This window comes from Lipotes vexillifer, unplaced genomic scaffold (genome assembly GCF_000442215.2).
Source record: "Lipotes vexillifer unplaced genomic scaffold, Lipotes_vexillifer_v1.1 scaffold1762, whole genome shotgun sequence".
In the NCBI taxonomy this organism is placed as follows: Eukaryota; Metazoa; Chordata; class Mammalia; order Artiodactyla; family Lipotidae; genus Lipotes; species Lipotes vexillifer.
The window spans coordinates 123,397-142,878 of record NW_006787493.1 but is presented as its reverse complement, the minus strand read 5'-3'; the positions used below and the strand labels follow the sequence as shown (position 1 = coordinate 142,878).

The following is a 19,482-nucleotide window of genomic DNA, read 5'->3' as shown; positions in this document are numbered from 1 at the left end:
ACAAAAATCTTCAGTTTCATATAAGAAAGCATTATGTGATTGTTCTAGAAAAGTTCTACTGGTTTACCAAAAAGTCTTCACATTTTGTTTGAATGTCATAAAAGTTTCAAAGTGGACAACATTCAGAAGAATATAAGGTGAATGAATTGTGAGTCTAAAACAAAGTCCAGTTTTTAGATGGTCACTGTTGTATGACTTAGTAATATTTTTTTTATGGGTTTGTGTGGTATCATCACACCCACAGATTTGTAGTCAGATTGCATTAGAGTCTTGCTCTTGATTCAGGCTTAGCATTTATTCTGAGTTTTGTTACTATTTTTATTAGTACCTTAAGCCTTAGGAAACCAATTTTGAGCCATTTATTTTTTGGACTGGAGACATAATGTAACAATGCAAAAAATGCAAATTCAATAGATATAAACAATAATATTCAAATGACACGAAAATACTTTACCTAGGATGATTTGTAGTCGTGCAGAATAATGCAGGCCTTAGGGCACCTGCCTCGCTTTTCAATATGTATGGTTGGGAATTCCCTGGTGGTCCGGTGGTTTGGACTCCGCACTTCCAGTGCAGGAAGCATGGGTTCGATCCCTGGTCAGGGAACTAAGATGCAACAAGCCGCTTGGCCAAAAGTTTTTTAAAAAATAAAAGATAAAAACAAAATATAATTGTTAAGATGATGATATTTCTGTGGAAATCAGAATTAATCTTGCAGTTCACAATGTTGAAATATATGTAAACTAAATTGGTTCTCCCCCCCGCCCCAAATATTCCAGACCGCTGAGGAACCACTAGTGATTCACAGATTTGATTAATAATGGGTAATACTCTATTACTGTTTCTTAGTTTAAAATTTTATCTATGTGCTAATATTATAGAGGTATTGAGCAATATTTTCATTAAGGATTTTGCTCCTTCAGAAATCGTGCACTCTACCCTTTATCATTAGTTCTACTGTCCGGGATCATTCCTATCAAGTAGAAACAAGGTCTAGAACCTACCATTTTAACAACAGAAGTATTATTCCCACATTCTTTTCTGGCTATTGCTCCATTTCATCCTTGCCATGTATAGTACAATTCCTCAAGAGTTTACTCTAGTCACTGCCTCTACTTCTTTACCAGTTTAGACACTAAGGACAAAAAACACTATCGACCCACCATTATCTTTGAACATTACCAGTAACTTTGAAGTTCCCTGTATGCCACTCCCAGATCCAATTTTCTTCTCCCCTAGAGATGATAACCATCCTGAATTTCTTCATAGTTTCCTGTATGTTTATATTTCTAAAAAGTATATTTCAATGAATATTTTATTTTATATTGCATGTAATTATACTGTATGTATCCTCTTGTGACTTTTCTCATTCAACATTATGTTTTTAAGATTCATTCATATAGGTTGTAGCTATCCTTCATTCATTTTCACTATTGTATTCCACTGCATGAATGTACCAAAATTTCCCCATTCTGTTATTGATGGACATTTGGGTCGTTTTTCGTTTTCTTGCTGCCCCAAACAGTGCAGCTCTGTGCATCCATGTTCTTGTCTCCTGGCATCAAACTATATAGAAAAGGATCAAGCTTTGGGGTTTTTGCCCCAATCTGCTTTTGTAAAATATACTAAAATCAACTCAACAATATCAAATTGATATAAAAATTTCTAAACATATACTCTTCACTTCTGTACTTCCTTATTGTGGACCACACCTTGAATAACACTGCTGTAAGATGTACCTAGCTGCAGCTGTATGATGCCTGGATTATACATCTTCTATTACTTATGCAGAAAATTTTATTTTCTCAAAATCGCTAATATTCTAGTTGTCCAATTTACACAGAAGGCAGTCTACCAGCGATTTGTGGCTTTCACTGTATCTCTTTTCAGTTCCTAATATTTAGGGGATTTCAGACTAAGACCTGCTGCCTTTTGGCAAATGTATTTTTGATCGCAGAGAAAGTGACTATAAGTAAGGTTGATCTACTGCTTAAGAGTTTATTCAAAGCTAGAATAGCAAGTGGGAGGCAAGGAAGACTCAGTGTTAAGAAACCCTCCTAATGAAAGTATGCTGGAGTTAGCAAAAAATCAAATTCTACTCAGAGTAATGATTAGGAGAGATGAGGTGTAGGTATGTCACCATTTGATGGTATCATTTGTAGAAGAAATGTGGAGGTATGGATTGGATGATAGTATGTTAGGCAAGTATGCAGACTCAGACGCAAATCTCATAGGTAATCTTTAGTGATCCATCCTGTGGTTCTGTTTTCACTCCTGTTCATTCTGTACTTTTTAAAGTGAACTTAAGAAAACATCAGATTTACAAATGTCATGATGATGGGAAGAATGGTGAATAGGCTAGTTGACATTCCACTCTCCAAAGAAACTTGGACAGGCTGAAATCACGACTGAAGTAAAGTACTGCAGTTGGGACTAAAAACCCAGTTGTGTAAGAATAGCATGCAGAAAATGGAGCGTGTATTTCAAGTATAAAAGAAATTTAGGGATTTTAGGTTATTTTAATCTTAATGTGAATGTTCTTAGGAAGTTATTAATGTTTTAAACTGCATTAATTAATGTCTCTAGAATCTAGAGTTTATGCTGGTTAAATCAAAACCTGAAATAATTATATGAGGACCACACTTAGGGCCATATAAAATACTGCATAAATTTGATGAGTCTACTAATATATATTATGTACTTTGCATGTAGCTGTACCATAGCCATTTTGCAGGTACTGGTCCATGAATTTTGTAAGTGTCTGGATTTTCTTTGGGAAGAGAGAGGTTTCTCTTTACTGGCAAGAGATGACCTTCTGCAAGGATGGTGATAATGACAATTGACAATTTTTAAAAGGGGTCAGCAAGCTATAGCCCACTGACCAAATCCTGCCAGGAACATGTTTTTGTATGGCCACTGAGCTAAGAATATTTTTTTGTTTTGTTTTGTTTTGCATGTGAAAGGGTTGTAAAACAAAAACAAAAACCAAAGAATATGCCATGGAAGACCTTATGTGGCTTGCAAAGCCTAAAATATTTACTATTTGTACCTTTACAGAAAAAAAAATCTGCCAACTCCTATTTAAATATCGGACCAATGAAAGAGTAGATAACATTTTATGATCTTTTGCAATCAGGATCCTTACGACCAAGGACAAGAAACAACACAAATATTTCAGTACATAGAAATTGTGATTGTATTACAAATTAACTAGGCTTATGTTCGATACTAGGGTTCAAAGCCATGTAGAAAATCACAATTATAATCAATTATTTAGGCAAAAGGAGGAGACCTATTTATTACTTAAGTAAAACTTAAAAGAAATTTAGGATTAATGGTAGGTAGCAGTTATAGCTTGCCAAATTTAAGCAAATTTTATCTTCTAGAGCAGTGACTATTAGATGGAGAAGTAACCACACGGCCTGGTAGGAAGAGAAGGGCAGGAAAAAACTAGTCTGGTACTAAGAAGTTACCATTGAGAATCTATAAAGGAGAAAAACAGGAAAACTAATTATCTGTGAATCAAAAGGATTGTGTGTAGCTGTTTATAAATCCATTCCTTTATGCTTAATCTAAACCAAGGGCAAGCTTTTTAAAGTGCTTTTGACAGAAGTGCCTTATTGGTAAGGAGATAGCACCACCTACTGTCACTGGTTTAAAATGACAAATTATGAGCCTTTGGAGAGGGTAGGGAGGGGGAAGAACGGTGATTTGTCATTTTTCTTGTATTTTTAGTGAATGGATGTGCTTCTGGATTTATATTTTCAGTTCTGTGGTAATAGATATTTTGAATCTATATTTTGAATATAGATTAGTGACTTTATCCTGACTCTTCTTTTGATTTCTCAATCACAGGTTGTGTAATTAATAAATTATTCCATCTAGAGATAATTTTTATTCTAATCTTCCCAATTCCTCTCCCAAACTTTAAGGTATTTTAGGTATCTGTAATTGAAGATGCTCCATTTTGTCTTTACATATATTTATTTATTTATGGTTTGTAACTAAGTGAACTCTTTTTTTTTTTCCCCAGATGATTCTTTGGGATTGGGACTTAAAGCAGTGGTATAAACCTCACTACCAGGTAAATATAAGTGATATCACTAATAATTAATAGAAATCTTCTGAATATAACTTTAATTTATATGCCGTAAGATTTTTCTTTAGCTGAACTAAGATAACCAGAACTTCATTTAGGTAGTCTTTTAAAAATATATTTTAATTGTAAGGGAAAAGAAAATAAGAAACCAAGCTTATATAAATAGTTATTTTTAAAATGTTGCTAATATAATCTGGGCTCATCTATATTAAATATGAGGCTCTTTTCTCCCCAGTTCACTCCACCTAGAGTTACTGATAAATGTACAGAAAATTGCACAGCTCAATGAATTTTCAAAAATTAAACATCCCATATAACTAGTACCCATAACAAGAAATAGAACATTACTAGCATCCCACAAGCCTCACTTGTGTGCCATTCTAGTCATTACCTATGTTTCCAAAGAAAATCCCTATCCAGACTTCTAGCAATTAGTTTTCTTTATTTATGAACTTTATATATATGGAATAATACAAAATGTACTTTTTAAAGATTTTTTGATCACTTTATGTTGTTATCTGTAGAATTAAAAATAGAAGTATAGGAGAAAAAAGGAAAATCATTCAAACATCAAGGAATAACTGTTAACTTTGTTAACTTTTGATATATGTCTTTATAGATCTTTTCCTAGTTTTCCATTGTATTGAAACATATGGTTTATATAATTCTAGTCTACAAAGATTGTAATATTATGTTTCATATGCTTTTGAAACCTGATGTTTTTCACACTAATAGATAAACATTAATAAAAATCAAATCTTTGTCATTTGTGTTTACAGACATATTACTTCTATTGTCCCAACATAAAATTTTGCAAAATGAACACCCCTTTGAATGGTTGATTCTTATTTTTAAACTTTAAATGGAATAGCCACAACAGCCCATTAAGAAAAAAATATTCTCTGGTGTAACTGTTACAGTCAGATAATGTGAGGAAGGCCACATCTGACCTAAAAGGGGCTGGGGTTTCTTGACCTAAATAGTGGCCTTTTTCATCAGTCATCTTCACCAGGATCCTCAGTTTCCAATTAAAAGGATATCTAACCTAAATTACTGGTAAAATCTAAAGATAAGTAATCAGTAATGGTTGAGAGCATGGGCTTGTGGACACACAGACTTTTATTTCTCTCTTCTCCTACCCCTCTTTCTCTCCCTAATAATCCTTTTTAAAAAATCAAAGTATAGGGAATTCCCTGGTGGTCCAGTGGTTAGGACTCAGCACTTTCACTGCCATGAGCCTGGGTTTGATCCCTGGTCAGGGAACTAAGATCCCACAAGCTGCACTGAATGGCCAAAAAAAAAAAAAAAAATTGAAGTGTAACGCTCATATATAAAAGTGCACAGGTCATAACTGTATAACTTGATGAATTTTCTCAGAGTGAATATATACATGTGACCACTTTTCAGATGAAGAATTCAGCACCCCAAAAGCCCCCTGTGCTCCCCACCTAGTCATCAACTTCTCCCAAGTGTCCTTTCAAACCTGATTTCTGTCATCACAACTTAGTTTTTCTTGTCTTTTTCTGAATCGTATATAAATGGAATCACTCATGTATTTTCTGTCTTCTTTCAAAATTTATCTGTGAGATTAATTCATGTTATTATACATAGTAGTAATTCATCCATTCTTATTCTATTTAGTGTTTCATTGAATGAATATACAGTTAATTCATCCATTCTATAGCAGATTGACATATGTTTTATTTTTCAGTTTTTTGTCTATTGCAAGTTATGCTGCTGAAACATTCTTGATGTCTTTTGTTGGATATATACATTAGAGTGCATTGCTGGGTCATAGGGTATACATGTGTATGTTCAGTTGTAGTAGGAAGCACCAGATAATTTTCCAAAGAGGTTATATCACTTTTACCCAACCATCAGCAGTATATGGATGTTTCAGTTGCTCTACATCTTTGCCAACACTTGGTAGTGTCTGTTTTAAATCATTCTAGTAGCTGTTGAAGAATATCCATTGTGGTTTTAGTATTTGTATTTCACTGATGGCTCATCAAGCTGAGAATCTTTTTATGTTAATTTGCTACTCAGATATCCTCTGGTAAAGATCTTTCCCCCATTTTTTCCGCTGATTATCTACCTTTTATTTAGTGATCAGTAGGAGTTCTTTATGTATTTTGGACATGAATATATATATTCATAAAAAAAAATCTTCTCCCTGTCTGTGGCTTATCATGGTGTCTTACTAAAAGTACTCCATCAATCACTTCCTTTTATGCCAACTTATCAATCATTTCCTTTTTGTCTAGTGATTTTTTTGTGTGTGTCCTATTTAAGAACACTTTGTCTACCTCCTGGGTTGTGTCTATCCTCTGGGTTGTGTCTACCCTCTTCTGTTACCTCCTAGCAGTTTTACTGTTTTACTTCTCATCTTTAGATCTGTAATGCATCTAGAATTGCTTTTTCTGTATGGTGTGATTTATAGATCAAGACATTTTTTTCGCATATGGTTATCCAATTGACTCAGTTCCAGTTGTTGAACAAAATACACATTCTTTCTTCTTTGCACTGTATTATAACCTTTGTCATATATCAAGTGACCATATGTAGATTTGTTTCAGGACTTTCTCTTCTGGTCTGTTTGTCAATTTGTCTCTCCTGAAACACTGGTACCACACTCATTACTTTAATTACTGTAACTTTATAATAAGTCTTGACATCTGATAGTAAGTTCTCCAGCATTGTTTTTCTTCAAAGTTATCTTGACTATTCTTTAATAAACTTGAAAATTTCCACACACAAAAAAAATACTGCTAGGATTTTGATTGAGACTATATTGACTCTATAAATCAGTATGAGGAGAATTTACATCTCATAATACTGAGGCTTTCAATCCATGAAAATGGTATATTTCTTCACTGATCTGTATCATCTTTATCTTAATAATGTTTTTAGTGTAGGGGTCATGCATATTTTGTTAGCTTTATTCCTAGATATTTAATTTTTAAAATTACAAAACATATTGTAAAAGGTATCAATTTTTAGAAGTTCCATGTTTTTAATAGTTTGTGCTGCCTTAGAGAAGTTCAGTTGATTTTTATATATTGATTCTTATATCCAGTGTCCTTGCTAAATTTACTTATTAATTCTAATATCTTGTCTGAAGATTCTTTTAGAGTCTTTAGGGATATAATAACATCATCAATGAAGAAGGACAGGTTTATTAATTTATTTCCAGTCCTTTGCCATTTTTCTTGCATAACTGTACGGTTTAGGATCTTTAATGCAGTGTTAAATAGAAGTGTTACTAGTAGGCAGCCTTGTCCTGTTCATGAACTCAGGAAGAAAATATTCAATATGTTCACCACTAATGTTTTCTATAGATACCCTTTATCAGATTAAGAAAGTTCTATTCTAATCCCATTTTACTAAAAACTTTTTTCTTTTAAGTCATAAATGGGTGTAGAATTCTATCAGATGCTTTTTCTGTGCCTATTGAGATGATCCCTGGATTTTCCCCCATTTATTCTATTGATGTGGTAAATTATATTGTTTTATTTTTGTGCCTGTGTTGAACCATCCCTGGAATTCCAGAATAAAGCAAATTTGATCAAGAAGTATTTTCTTTTTAAAAATATGTGTCAGGAACTTCCCTGGTGGTGCAGTGGTTAAGAATCTGCCTGCCAATGCAGGGGAAACGGGTTCGATCCCTGGTACGGGAAGATCCCACATGCCGTGGAGCAACTGAGCCCAAGCACCACACCTACTGAGCCTGCACTCTAGAGCCCACGTGCCGCAACTACTGGAGCCTGCGTGCTCTAGGGCCTGTGCTCCACAACAAGAGAAGCCACCACAATGAGAAGCCCGTGCACTGCAATGAAGAGTAGCCCCTGCTCACCAAAACTAAAGAAAGCCTGTGCACAGCAACGAAGACCCAACTCAGCCAAACACACACACACACACACACACACACACACACACACACACACACACACATCACTGGATTTTATTTATTAATATTTAGAATCTGTGTCTAATGTGAGAGAATTGGTCTGTTATTCTTGTTTTTCATCATGTTTTTGGTATAAAGGTTATACTGGCCTCATAAAATAAGGTGGGAAATTACCTTTTTTTCTATTATCTAGAAGAGTCTGGTAAGATGGGTTTCATTTCTTCCTTTGGAAGAATACTCTGGTGATGCTATCTCAGTTTGGAGCTTTTCTTATGGGCAAGTTTTAAATGATTAAGTTTCTTTAATAGTTTTAGGACTATTCAGGTTTTCTGTCTCTTCTTATAACAGTTTGATTAGTGGTATTTTTCTTGGAACTCCTTTTGTTTTGTTTTCTCCAGCATTGAGACTGCTGAATACTATATTTTACTTTTAAAATAGAAATCTTTTTGAGGATTTCTGCTTGGTTTCTCCATCTCTTGGCCACTGTTTACAGATTGGCAAATATCTTCAGGGGATAAGCAGCTCTGAATTCAAGCTTGCATCTTTGTTCTTCCCTTCTCTCTGGGATCTTGCTTGGCACTTAAAGCTCTCCCTGTCTTTATAACCCTAAATTCCAGTTTTGGTCTCCCAGCATAGAGCTGTTTCCTAGCTTCTTAACTGCTCTGCTTCTCATCTTCTCTGCCCCATGTCAGCTATGAATCAGTAGCAAATTCTGTGAAAGGAAAAAGTAGCACAGAATATTGGGTTCATTTCAATCTTTTCTCTTAACTCTAGGTTGTTGTTTCTTCAAGCACTGGCTGCTTGACTGTGTTCTGATGCCCTGAACTGGATGCTATTTCTATTTTATTTTGGCTTTTCTAGACCTATTGTTCTAGGCAGAAGAGTTGGTCTGATACAAACTAGTCCCTCCCAGCTAAAAAATTAGGCAAGCCTTTTAAGACCCTTTGAACCTATTTCTTCATCTATAAATTGGGAGTAATACCAGTTTCCTCAGAGGGCTGATTAAAATAATAATATGTGCCTGGTACATAGTAGCACAGAAAAATATAAGCTGATATTATATTAATTTCAATAATAATAAATACTAAGCATCTCTGAAATTATAGTATAAGATACGAGTTAGCACATTTTTTCCTATAAAGGGCCATATAACAAATGTTTTAGCATTTGAGGGACACACAGCCACCTTTTCCTCCCCCTCCTCCACTCCCACAGTAACTGTTAAAATGTAGTATTCTTGGCTCTGTGTACAAAGACAAGAGTTTGCCAAATATAAGCCAAATGGGAAATAAGAATTTGATGTAAGTCAGATGATGTCAGTCTCTTGCTCACTATGCTCTTATCTCACCAAAAATAAAAGCTAAAGTCCTAATCATGGACTTAAAAGACCCTGCACGATATGGTCCCTTCCTTTACTCCCTTTTACTTCTCTGACCTCATCTTCTCCTTTTCTCTTTCATTTCCTCTGCTGCTGCTACACTGGCCTTGTTATTCCTCAAACAAGCCAGGTAGGCTTCTGCCTCTGCATCTTTGCAGGCGCTAGCCTGTGTGCCTGGAATGCTCTTTTCTCACACTTTTGTCAGGTCTTAACATCATAAGTACTGCCTTCTTTTTAATGCCTTCCATCACTTCTTTTTTCCTTTTCTTGCTTTATTTCTCTTTGACCACCTCAAAATCCATGACTCTCCATTGTCCATATTCCTTAGCCTGGAATCTGATGTTATCAAATATTGGTTCCAACATGCCTCTCCAACCTTATCTTCCACTGCTCTTTAAAAAAAAAAAAGTATATATATATATATGGCCTATACTTAAAAAATTTTATGTTCCCTGTACATCACTATTTCACCACTTTTGTACCTTTATTTATGCTCTCTTATTCTTGAAGAATGAGTTCCCCCAAATAAATTTTGTTTCTATTGTAAAAAATTCTTTTCTCCTAATCTTTCTGAGTAAAATTCTACCAAATGAACAGCTCAGCTCAAATGCCACCCTTACCATGATGTGTCTGTTAATCACTCAGATTAAAGTTATCTATATATTCTTTGAACTCTGGTACCATTTTATCTGTATTTTTATCTCACCACTTTCCATAATAATAATATTTATTGCCCTTTACCTATATATTCTATACATTGCTTTATGTGTTCTGCGTGTATCATCAGATTTAATTCTCCCTGATACTCTCTGCTAAGTACCAGTATAAACTCTGGAAATAACGCAAGACGCGAACAAAGGAGAACTCTGAAAAATGCAAAGAGGAGAAATTAGGGACCCCAGTAACAGAGGAACAACATAGTGTGACAGGATGTCTTATAACTGTCACCCAACAGCAAATGTTGGGGTAATGCAGACTCCCAGCCTAACAGCAGAACGTGATGCAGGTAGGCTCTTCCTTTCCTTAAAATTGAATGAGAGCCTTGCCAACAACACCAAGAGGGAATTGATCAGGAACTCCATTGACGTTAAGTGGCCAGGGAAGTATGGTTATTCCCTACTAGGCATGAGACTCCCCTTCCCCAATGAGACAGAGGGTGGCCAGGTCTCCACAATACAGGTGCCTAGCCCAGAAAGTGCTCTTGGTCCTTGTGGCTTGGAGACTCCCTTCCCCGACCTAGGGGCACCAGATAGCCCAACCTGAGGAAGCTCCCCACCAGCTCTCACCTGCAGCACCAGCAGGGACCAGCGGAAACCCTAGTGGCACCAGGAGAAAATCAAGCAGACGGAAAATACCACTGTGAATGCCCTGAGAATTAACTTTTCATTAGAACTGCAGCCTGACAAAGTAGACTAGAACTTGGCGCTAAATCTAAAGAGGAAGACCACCTCCTACTATAAAAGATTTAAATAGGACCCAGAGTCTTCTAGCATAGTTACCAAAATGTTGATAAAATTTTGAAAATCACCTGTCATAGCAAGAACCAGGAGAATCACAACTTAAATGAGAAAACACAGTCAACGATTAACACCAAGATGATCAGATTTGGAATTGTCTGACAAAGAATTTTAAAGCGGCCATCATAATAACATCCTAACAAGCAATTATAAATTTTCTTGAAACAAATAAACAAAATAGAAAATCTTAGCAAAAACATAGAAGTTACCAAAAAAAAAAAAAAAAGGGAAGTTATAGAACTGAAAAATGCCATAATGGAAATAAAAAACTTGTAAAATGGTCTCAATACAGTGGTGATGACAGAGCATAGAATCTGTTGAGCTTGAGGATAGATCAGTAGAATTTACTCAATTTGAACAACATTGAGAAAATAAATGGAAACAAAATGAGCCTTCAGGACCTGGTGGACAATAACAAAAGATCCAACGTTCATATCATCAGTGTCTGAGAAGGAGAGAGAGTATGTTTGAAAAAGTATTTGAAGAAATAATGGCTGAAAACTTCCCAAATTTTGCAAAAGATGTAATTCTGCAAATTCAAGAAGCTGAATGAATCCCAAATAGGATCAGTGCCCCCCGCCCCAAATCTACTCTGAGATATGTCAATTAAACTTTTGAAAACTAAAAGCAAAGAAAATATTTTGAAAGCAGCCAGAGAGAAATGACACACTGCATACAAGGGAACACCAACTTAAATGACAACAGATTTCTTATTTGGGTGTGGGAAAATAGATACTGTTATACACAATTTGTGGAGGTATAGGTTTGACCAACATATGCAAGGGTAGTTTTATAGTGATTTTGGTTTGGTTCATTTACTTTGGCTCAGTAGTTCAAGTTAGGGGAAGCTATCTGTCAGAAGTATGCTTAATCTCTACAGTGACATATAGAGAGAGGTGTTTGCTTATAAAGACTAGAAATAGCTGGGCTATGGCCCAATAATGGGGAACGTTTTAAGATAAAAGCTAATACAAAATAATACTTCACAAGGGAAAAGAAAAGAATTCCACAAAGAGCAAAGACATTACTAAGCTAATTGTTGGTCTAACTTTCATAACATTTCTCAATTTCAAAATGTGTTGAGGATAATTAATAAACAGTGAACTCAATAAATACTTTGAATACTTATGAACACACCCAAATGTAAATTCAAGGCACAATAAAACAAACAAAATTAACATTTTAATTCACTGTTCTGATTATCAGTGTACTCATTTTTGTGGGTAATTGAGTTGAACATAATATATGTTTTCAAAAAGTAAAAATCATATCATATATATTCATCAACGAAATATTAATTTTAAATTAAAATGTATTTCCTATCCATTTTTAAGGGCCCAGCATCCTGTTATTCCTTCCATATTAAGTATTCAGTTCAGTGTTATCACTATCTCCTTTGAACTCTGACACCATTTTTTCTCCTTTTTATCTCATCATTTTCTATAATATGGAAAATAATAGTTTTATTTATTGCATTTTAAATATATGTACCATGCATTGCTTTATGTGCTTTACATAGATTATCAGATTTAATTCTCATGTCAGCCCTTAATGAGGTAGCTTTTATCCCCATTTTACAGTGAAGAAACTGAAAAGTTCAGATGTTGAATAACTTGCTCCAAGTCATGCAGTTAGGGCTAAAGTCTAGATTTCCAACTCAGATGTCTTTGCAACAAAGCCTTGTCACTATGCTAGACTGCCTCTTAAGTGAGGAGTAAATAAAAGAAATGCTGTATATGTTTGAAAGAAATTTTGACATAGAGGAAAGAGAATCATTAATAAATTAATTAAATGCCCAAACTATAGATTCTGAAAGAAACACAAATTTGGTTCCATACTAGTTATAAGGTAAGTCATTAATGAATACCGTTAAATATGAGATACACTAATGAAAAATGTAGGAAAAAAATTAAAGTTCACAATATCTGTTATATCAGCATCAAAAATTTTAAAGTTAGAATCCTACCACTTGATATATCATTTATGCCAAGTCCAAATAAATGAAAATTAATATTTAATAGGATTCAAGTACTTAGTTATTGTTAGAGTAAGTTTTTCTTAAATGTTAAATTTTCTTTTTTGGTTTTTTTTTTTTTTTTTTTTTTTTCTTTTCTAGAATTCTGGAGGTGGAAGCGGAGTTGATCTTTCGGTGCTAAATGAGGCTCGTAATATGGTGTCAGATCTTCTGGTTGACCCAACCCTTCCCCCGCAAGTCATTTCTTCCCTCCGGAGTATCAGTAGCTTGATGGGTGCTTTCTCTGGCTCCTGTAGGCCAAAGATTAATCCTCTCACACCATTTCCTGGATTTTATCACTGCTCTGAAATAGAGGACCCAGCCGACAAAGGAGATAGAAAACTTCACAAGGTCAAAATACAGTAATCAGCCAGCCCTGTTTATCACGTTTAATAATGTTTTTGAATTAAAACTGCTCCTTTAAATCTTGGATAAAATAGAATTTCTTTTTAAAGGGCCAGCTTCTTTTCCAGTACATTGAGTTGCTTGGGACTTCAGAGGTAGTCATAATCTCAAATAATTCTAAGCAAGTATTCAGTTTTTATTCTAAATAATATTGCTGTAATTAGCAGTTATAACTTCATTGGTAGCAACTATTTTTTATTATTGTTGTTATTGTTTTTAAGAAGTAGAGAACAACAGGCAAATTTAATTTCAGGCTGTACAGCAAACTAGTATTCAAATTGTGTCATTATTCTATTTTATTCTTTAGAAACCAGAAATTGTTCTTTTTGAACCAAGAAAAAATGATCATTATAATATTCATTTTATGAAATTACACAGCATTATTTTAAACTGATTTTCACATTTTTTGGAACTGTGTCTCCTTACCTCCCGCCTACCCACTGGAGATTACTATAGCCCAATAGGCATTGACTTTTCCATCAGTAGATATGGGATTAATTTTTCTTTAAATATCACTGATTCAAAATAGGATTTCCTTTAGAAAATAATAAATACTGTTCTCAATAGGTATACATTATGTCTGTTCAGGTTGCTTTTAATTCTTTTATTTGACTATCAATACCTTTACCAGTAGCAAAGATCATAAAACTTTAAAAATAGAAATATTTTAGAGATTATTTTAACTTCTTTATTCTACTGGCTAAAGAAACTAAGAGAAGATGAAATTCAAACCAGTTAATTTTGTTCATTGTAATAGTGATCTAGAGCTTAGAAAAAGTTAAATATAGTTTTTGGAGAGACTTTGATCATCAGTTAATTCTGTTAATTCTCAGCATTATTGTATAGAAGTGTTGAAAAATCAAGCAAGCCCGATTAGGGCAAATTTTTGATAATTATTCACAAATCTGGATCATAGGTAGTTATGTGATGCTTTTATTTTTAAAGTGTATCGAGTAGCACCTGCATTACACAAAACCCAATGGTAATTAAGTTATATGGCATTTTTTTCTTTTTTAGCACTCTACTTATGAGAAAGGTTAATCACAAGCAACAAAAAGGGATAGCAATAAATTCATCAATAAAATAACTAATATATTCTTGAGTTAGTTTTCATTTGATATGTTGTTCTTCCTTTGTATTTTCCATTGACATCTGATGTTTAGAATAGTAATTTTAAAAAATAATAATTCTTAAAAATCTTAGTGATAAAAATCACGCTGAGGGAATTCCCTGGTGGCCTTGTGGTTAGGATTTTGGGCTTTTACTGCTGTGGCCTGGGTTCAATCCCTGGTCGGGGAACTGAGATCCCACAGGCTGCATGACGAGGCCAAAAAAAAAAAAAAAAAAAAATCACATTGATATCAGTATTACGTTTGTTATTACGTTTACTATGTAGAAAAGTGTACTGTACGTTTTAGAAACATTTAAACAATAATATTAATTAAATAGGATGCCTAATTCCTCATTTCCTGAACATTCTAGGTAATAAGGCTTATTTTGAGTACTAGAATTTACTGATAGGAATAAGTCATATAAGAACCAGGAAGTAACCCTTATTTCTTTGTGTTCTTTAAAACTTCTTATTTGAATGTCTTATCTAATTTATCTCTGCTTTGGAAAAGCCTGATGTTATTTCAGAAAAGAGCAAGAGCATTTATGAAAAAATAATTAGTAAGGAAAAGGGAGTTAGAACAGATAATTTAATGTAATGTCTTATATGTGTATTAAGAACTAAGAAAGATTGTATGGACCTAAATTATAGTCAGAAAGGATGTTACATAAACAACTTTTTCAATGTAAGTATAACTAACATTGAACCTTTAAAAACTCAACATCCTTGGGAAAACTTAAATATAAATGGTATTTATCTCTTTGAGATGGTTTCATGTCTGCTGATAGGGGAAATAATTTATAAGAAGCAGAAACTGTTTAATGTCAATTTCACTAAAACACCTATTCACAATGGTCAAAAATGGAATATTCTGGTTAACATTTGGATTAACCGAGAATATTTTCAAAAATCAGGGTAAAATATTCTTAATGTGAAAGGTGTTCTGAATTTAATTTAGTCATTAATTCAAAAGGTAGCTCAGAATTCTGCAGTTTAACCTCTATGTACATTAGCATTGTACTGAAAATATATTAGGAAATAGGGATCACTCCTGATCCTAAGCTTGCCCTCTGAAGTCTTTTTTCAGGGTAAATCTTTCATATCTACTTTTAAAATTGTCAGTTGCATATTTCTCATAAAACTAGGAATAAAATGTACAAAAGAAAAAAAATTTGGTTAAACTGTAGGGAGTTCAGAAATCATTTTTTAGTTGGAGGAAGATAAATAGAAGAACAATATAGAATGTTATGTTTGGAGTAAAATTGACAGATTTTCAGAATAAAATATTTTGTTTCTCCTATACACGCTAAAAATGTATGGTTGATCCTTAAACGACCTGGGTTTGAACTGTGTGGGTCCACTCAGACCCGTATCTTTTTCAGTAGTAAATGCTACAGTTCAAAACCATCTGCAGTTGGTTGGATCCACGGACGCGGAATCCGGATATGGAGGAAGCCCGCATAGGGAAGGCCCACTTGTATGTTATTTATGACAACCAGATTATTCGACTACACAGAGGATCAGTGCCCCTAACCCCCGAGTTGTTCAAGGGTCAACTGTACTTTGTATTGATATTTCCATGGACCATCTTTTACGGCATATTGAAGGATAACGATTTTAATCATTGTTAAATTATCCAACAGGGGCTAAACAGTAGGAATAGTTTATCAACCCCACAGCTGAGAAGGAGCTCGGGAACCTCAGGTCTGCCACCTATCGACCAGACTTCTCCAAGGTGGGAACGCAATAATGGCAAAAGGCCTCACCAAGAATTTGGCATTTTAAGGTAAAATCCCCAGAGCCTTTTCAAGAAACCTGAATCTAATACATCAACTTTCTTTCTGTGAATGAAGTTTGAAATAGTTCTAAAAGCATAAAGGAACACTGGAAGTATTTTAGTATAGGACGGCTTTGTTTGTAACGTGGCCTGATAGAGAAACTGATTCTTAAAAAGAAGGTAATCTCCCTTTTCCCCCAAAATAGGTAAGTTGGGTACAAAGCATGCTGGAGCCTTAAGAACATGAATCAGGGAGGCAGTTTAAGGAAACAAGGATCAATTTAGGATGCAGTACTGGGAAAGCCACGGTAGAGGTGGCCATATTAGGGGCAGTCACCAGTCCCCTGCATAGTATTCAGAGGTTGGTCCACAGTTTCTGACTTGTGAAAGGAGGAGCATCCCCAAGGTTCACCGCAGATGTTACCTCAGACGTGAGATGTAAGGCAACAGGACACTTTTAAGCCCTGTTCCTACTGGAGAACTAAAACTACTAATATATTGTACATTCTGTTGAGGATTTACTTGGAACTAAACAGTGCTAATCCTACAAAGGAGAGGTGTCAGTAACTGCAACCAAGTGAGTGAGGCTGGGAGATTGCAGGAGCTGAGATCTTCTGAATGTATATATATCCACTTACTCTGATAACAAAGGATTCAATACTTTGCTTTTTAAAGGCCAGGAAAGATATTGATCTCTTGTGTGAGTTATAAGCTTCAATTTAGTCAATTATCTAACCATGTTAATAAAATTGGAACCAGTGTAAATTTCCTGTTAAACCACTTTGTTAGGACTGAGCATGTGTTGTGTTGATACTTTAACTTGACCCGTGTAGTTACACATTTGAAACAGTAGGTGGCAGTGTTGGATCAGAGCTATTTATCTGTTATATTAACATTTTATATATGAAATATGATCAGATCATTGTAATTTTCCAGATTCTTGTGTGATTTATTAATTTGAATCTTCTACTGTACATTCAAGTAGATGAACTCCATTTTTATAAAAGAAAAATCGAGTGAAATGATTTATAAAATAGGAATGGATCCAAGTATGAAGAGAACATTACAGGAAAATGAGCTTTGGTCCAAAGTTAGCCCAGAGCCTAAACAGGATAATGGTTTTTGTTGCTGTCATTGTTGTTGTTTTGTTAATGGAAGCAGGATATGACGAAGTAAATGACGTTAGGAACTGAAAATATGACATGCATTTCTTAACCCTGGGAAATATCTTGAGAATACTTTTGAGTTTAAGAAAGAATGATGAAAATGATTCTATTTTTTCATCTTTTCATCACATTGATGTAACAGCAATGCATTTAAGATAAAAGAAACGTTTGATGCACTGAGTTAAGGTTATTTTTATACTTCTGCCTCACACGAATGATAGTAAAATAGAAACATGGTCCAAGGAAAACTCATCTTTATACGAATATATCTCAGAGTTAAAGGTAGTATAGGCAGATTCCATATATTTACTTAACACTCATTAAAACAAAATCATATGCCTCATAAAAGATTTAGAACTTTGAAGAATACAGTAATTGGCCATATTAGGAAACATCTACTTTAAAGAGGTGAGGCTAGAAGTAATCTTTCTAGTGTGCAGAAGCTGGAGCTTCTCAGTAATAAATTTCTAAGTATACTTTGAACGCAGGGTAAAGGGGAATATATGAAGCATTTACAACCACTCTTCCTTTTGAAATTCCAGTCTCTAGATCAGTGCCGTCCAATAGAAATTTCTGTGATGACTGGAATTTTTTATAGCTGTACATGCAATTTGGTAGTCCCTAGCTACGTGTGGCTATTGAGAGCTTGAAATGTGTCTAGTATGACTAAGGAACTTAATTTAAATTTGATTTGATTTTAATTAATTAAAATACAAAGAGCCATATGCAACTATCATATAGACATAAATGGCAGGCATATTAGACATCATAGCTATAGATCATTAATGTATGGTGACATTTTGTTTGGGAACATTTAAGCTTTAGTAGCACAAAACAAATAGGCTTGTAACTCTGTAATCATGAGGCATTCATTTTGAATTTATTAGAGTACTCCAGAATGGAGATCACATTTCCTAGTTTTGATACGAATGTAGTTATGGATTCTGATCATAGCTTCTCTGACTATGATTTTAAATCACCCTATGATTTCAGCATGATTTAAATATTGAACCTGTTGCTCCCTGAAACTATGTCTGAAACCAAATTTCTCATCCCTCCAGCTGCTTTTCCCTCTGTTACTATTATTCTGTCCTCAGTTCTTGGCACAGTGCTGCAGTCCTCTAGTTTTGTGGTTGCTTACAAAATTGATTTACCTAGAAAACTTGGTGTTATCTATACATCCTGTTTCCTTACTCTATAGATAACAGTTGTCAAGTCTATCTCTAAACCTCTTTTCCTCTCTATTCCTTTTTCTCCTTTATCACTTTGCCTACACTATTTCATGCTTTCATTATTCCTTACATGGGCTATTGAATTATCCTTCCATTTCTAATATCCTTCACTACCCAATCCATCTTCTACCCTTCCACCAGAAATCTTCCGTAAACAAAACTTTGATTATACTGTTTTTTCTAATCATTAAGTTTTTGGACATTTATCAACACCCATAGAATACTGCCCAAATTCCTAGCCTGAGATTTAAAATTCTGTTACTCCCTCATGACAAAGTTGCACCCTTACTTGGAAAAATTAAGCAAACAGAGATGAGCAGTCTTGCAAAGAATAAGAGTAGAAAAATGATTTGGAAAGCTCTCTACGTGAAAGTAACAGGCATGTAACTTGTGTTAGACTCTTCCTTGAAGTTTTCTCATAATTTTGTTTTTAGTTTCAGTCCCTTTGAAAATTAAGCTGAATTATATTTTTCAGCTGCCTTATTTGTGTAAAGCGTAATATAGGACTTAAGCTTGGTTTTCTTTATGCTTTGCCTGGAGAAAAAAATGAAGTATTATAAACCTTATGTTAGGTATGATGAGAGGGCTCCAGAGGAGGAAAACCACAAGGAAGAAGAATTAGTCCTACTTGAACAGCCACTGTATTACCTACTCGTAAGAGTTTACCACTGCTGAGGCTTCCCTGGTGGCGCAGTGGTTGATCCGCCTGCTGATGCAGGGCACACGGGTTTGAGCCCTGGTCCGGGAACATCCCACATGCCGCGGAGCAACTAAGCCCGTGCACCACAACTACTGAGCCTGCACTCTAGGGCCTGCATGCCACAACTACTGTGCCCGCATGCCACAACTACTGTGCCCGCATGCCACAACTACTGA

General features: G+C 34.7%; 1 protein-coding gene across 2 annotated transcripts in view; it reads left to right on the top strand.

Annotated features, from left to right (window-relative positions):
* Positions 1-19,482, top strand: part of PDE3B (phosphodiesterase 3B) — a 177,441-nt gene that overhangs the window by 104,310 nt on the left and 53,649 nt on the right. Inside the window, exons 2-4 of one of the 2 annotated variants that reach the window (XM_007460213.1) lie at positions 4,034-4,084; positions 13,018-13,266; positions 16,075-16,217. In XM_007460213.1, the coding sequence (XP_007460275.1) occupies positions 4,034-4,084; positions 13,018-13,266; positions 16,075-16,217 (443 nt within the window). The remainder of the gene's footprint in view (positions 1-4,033; positions 4,085-13,017; positions 13,267-16,074; positions 16,218-19,482) is intronic. The other variant, XM_007460214.1, reaches the window with a different exon arrangement.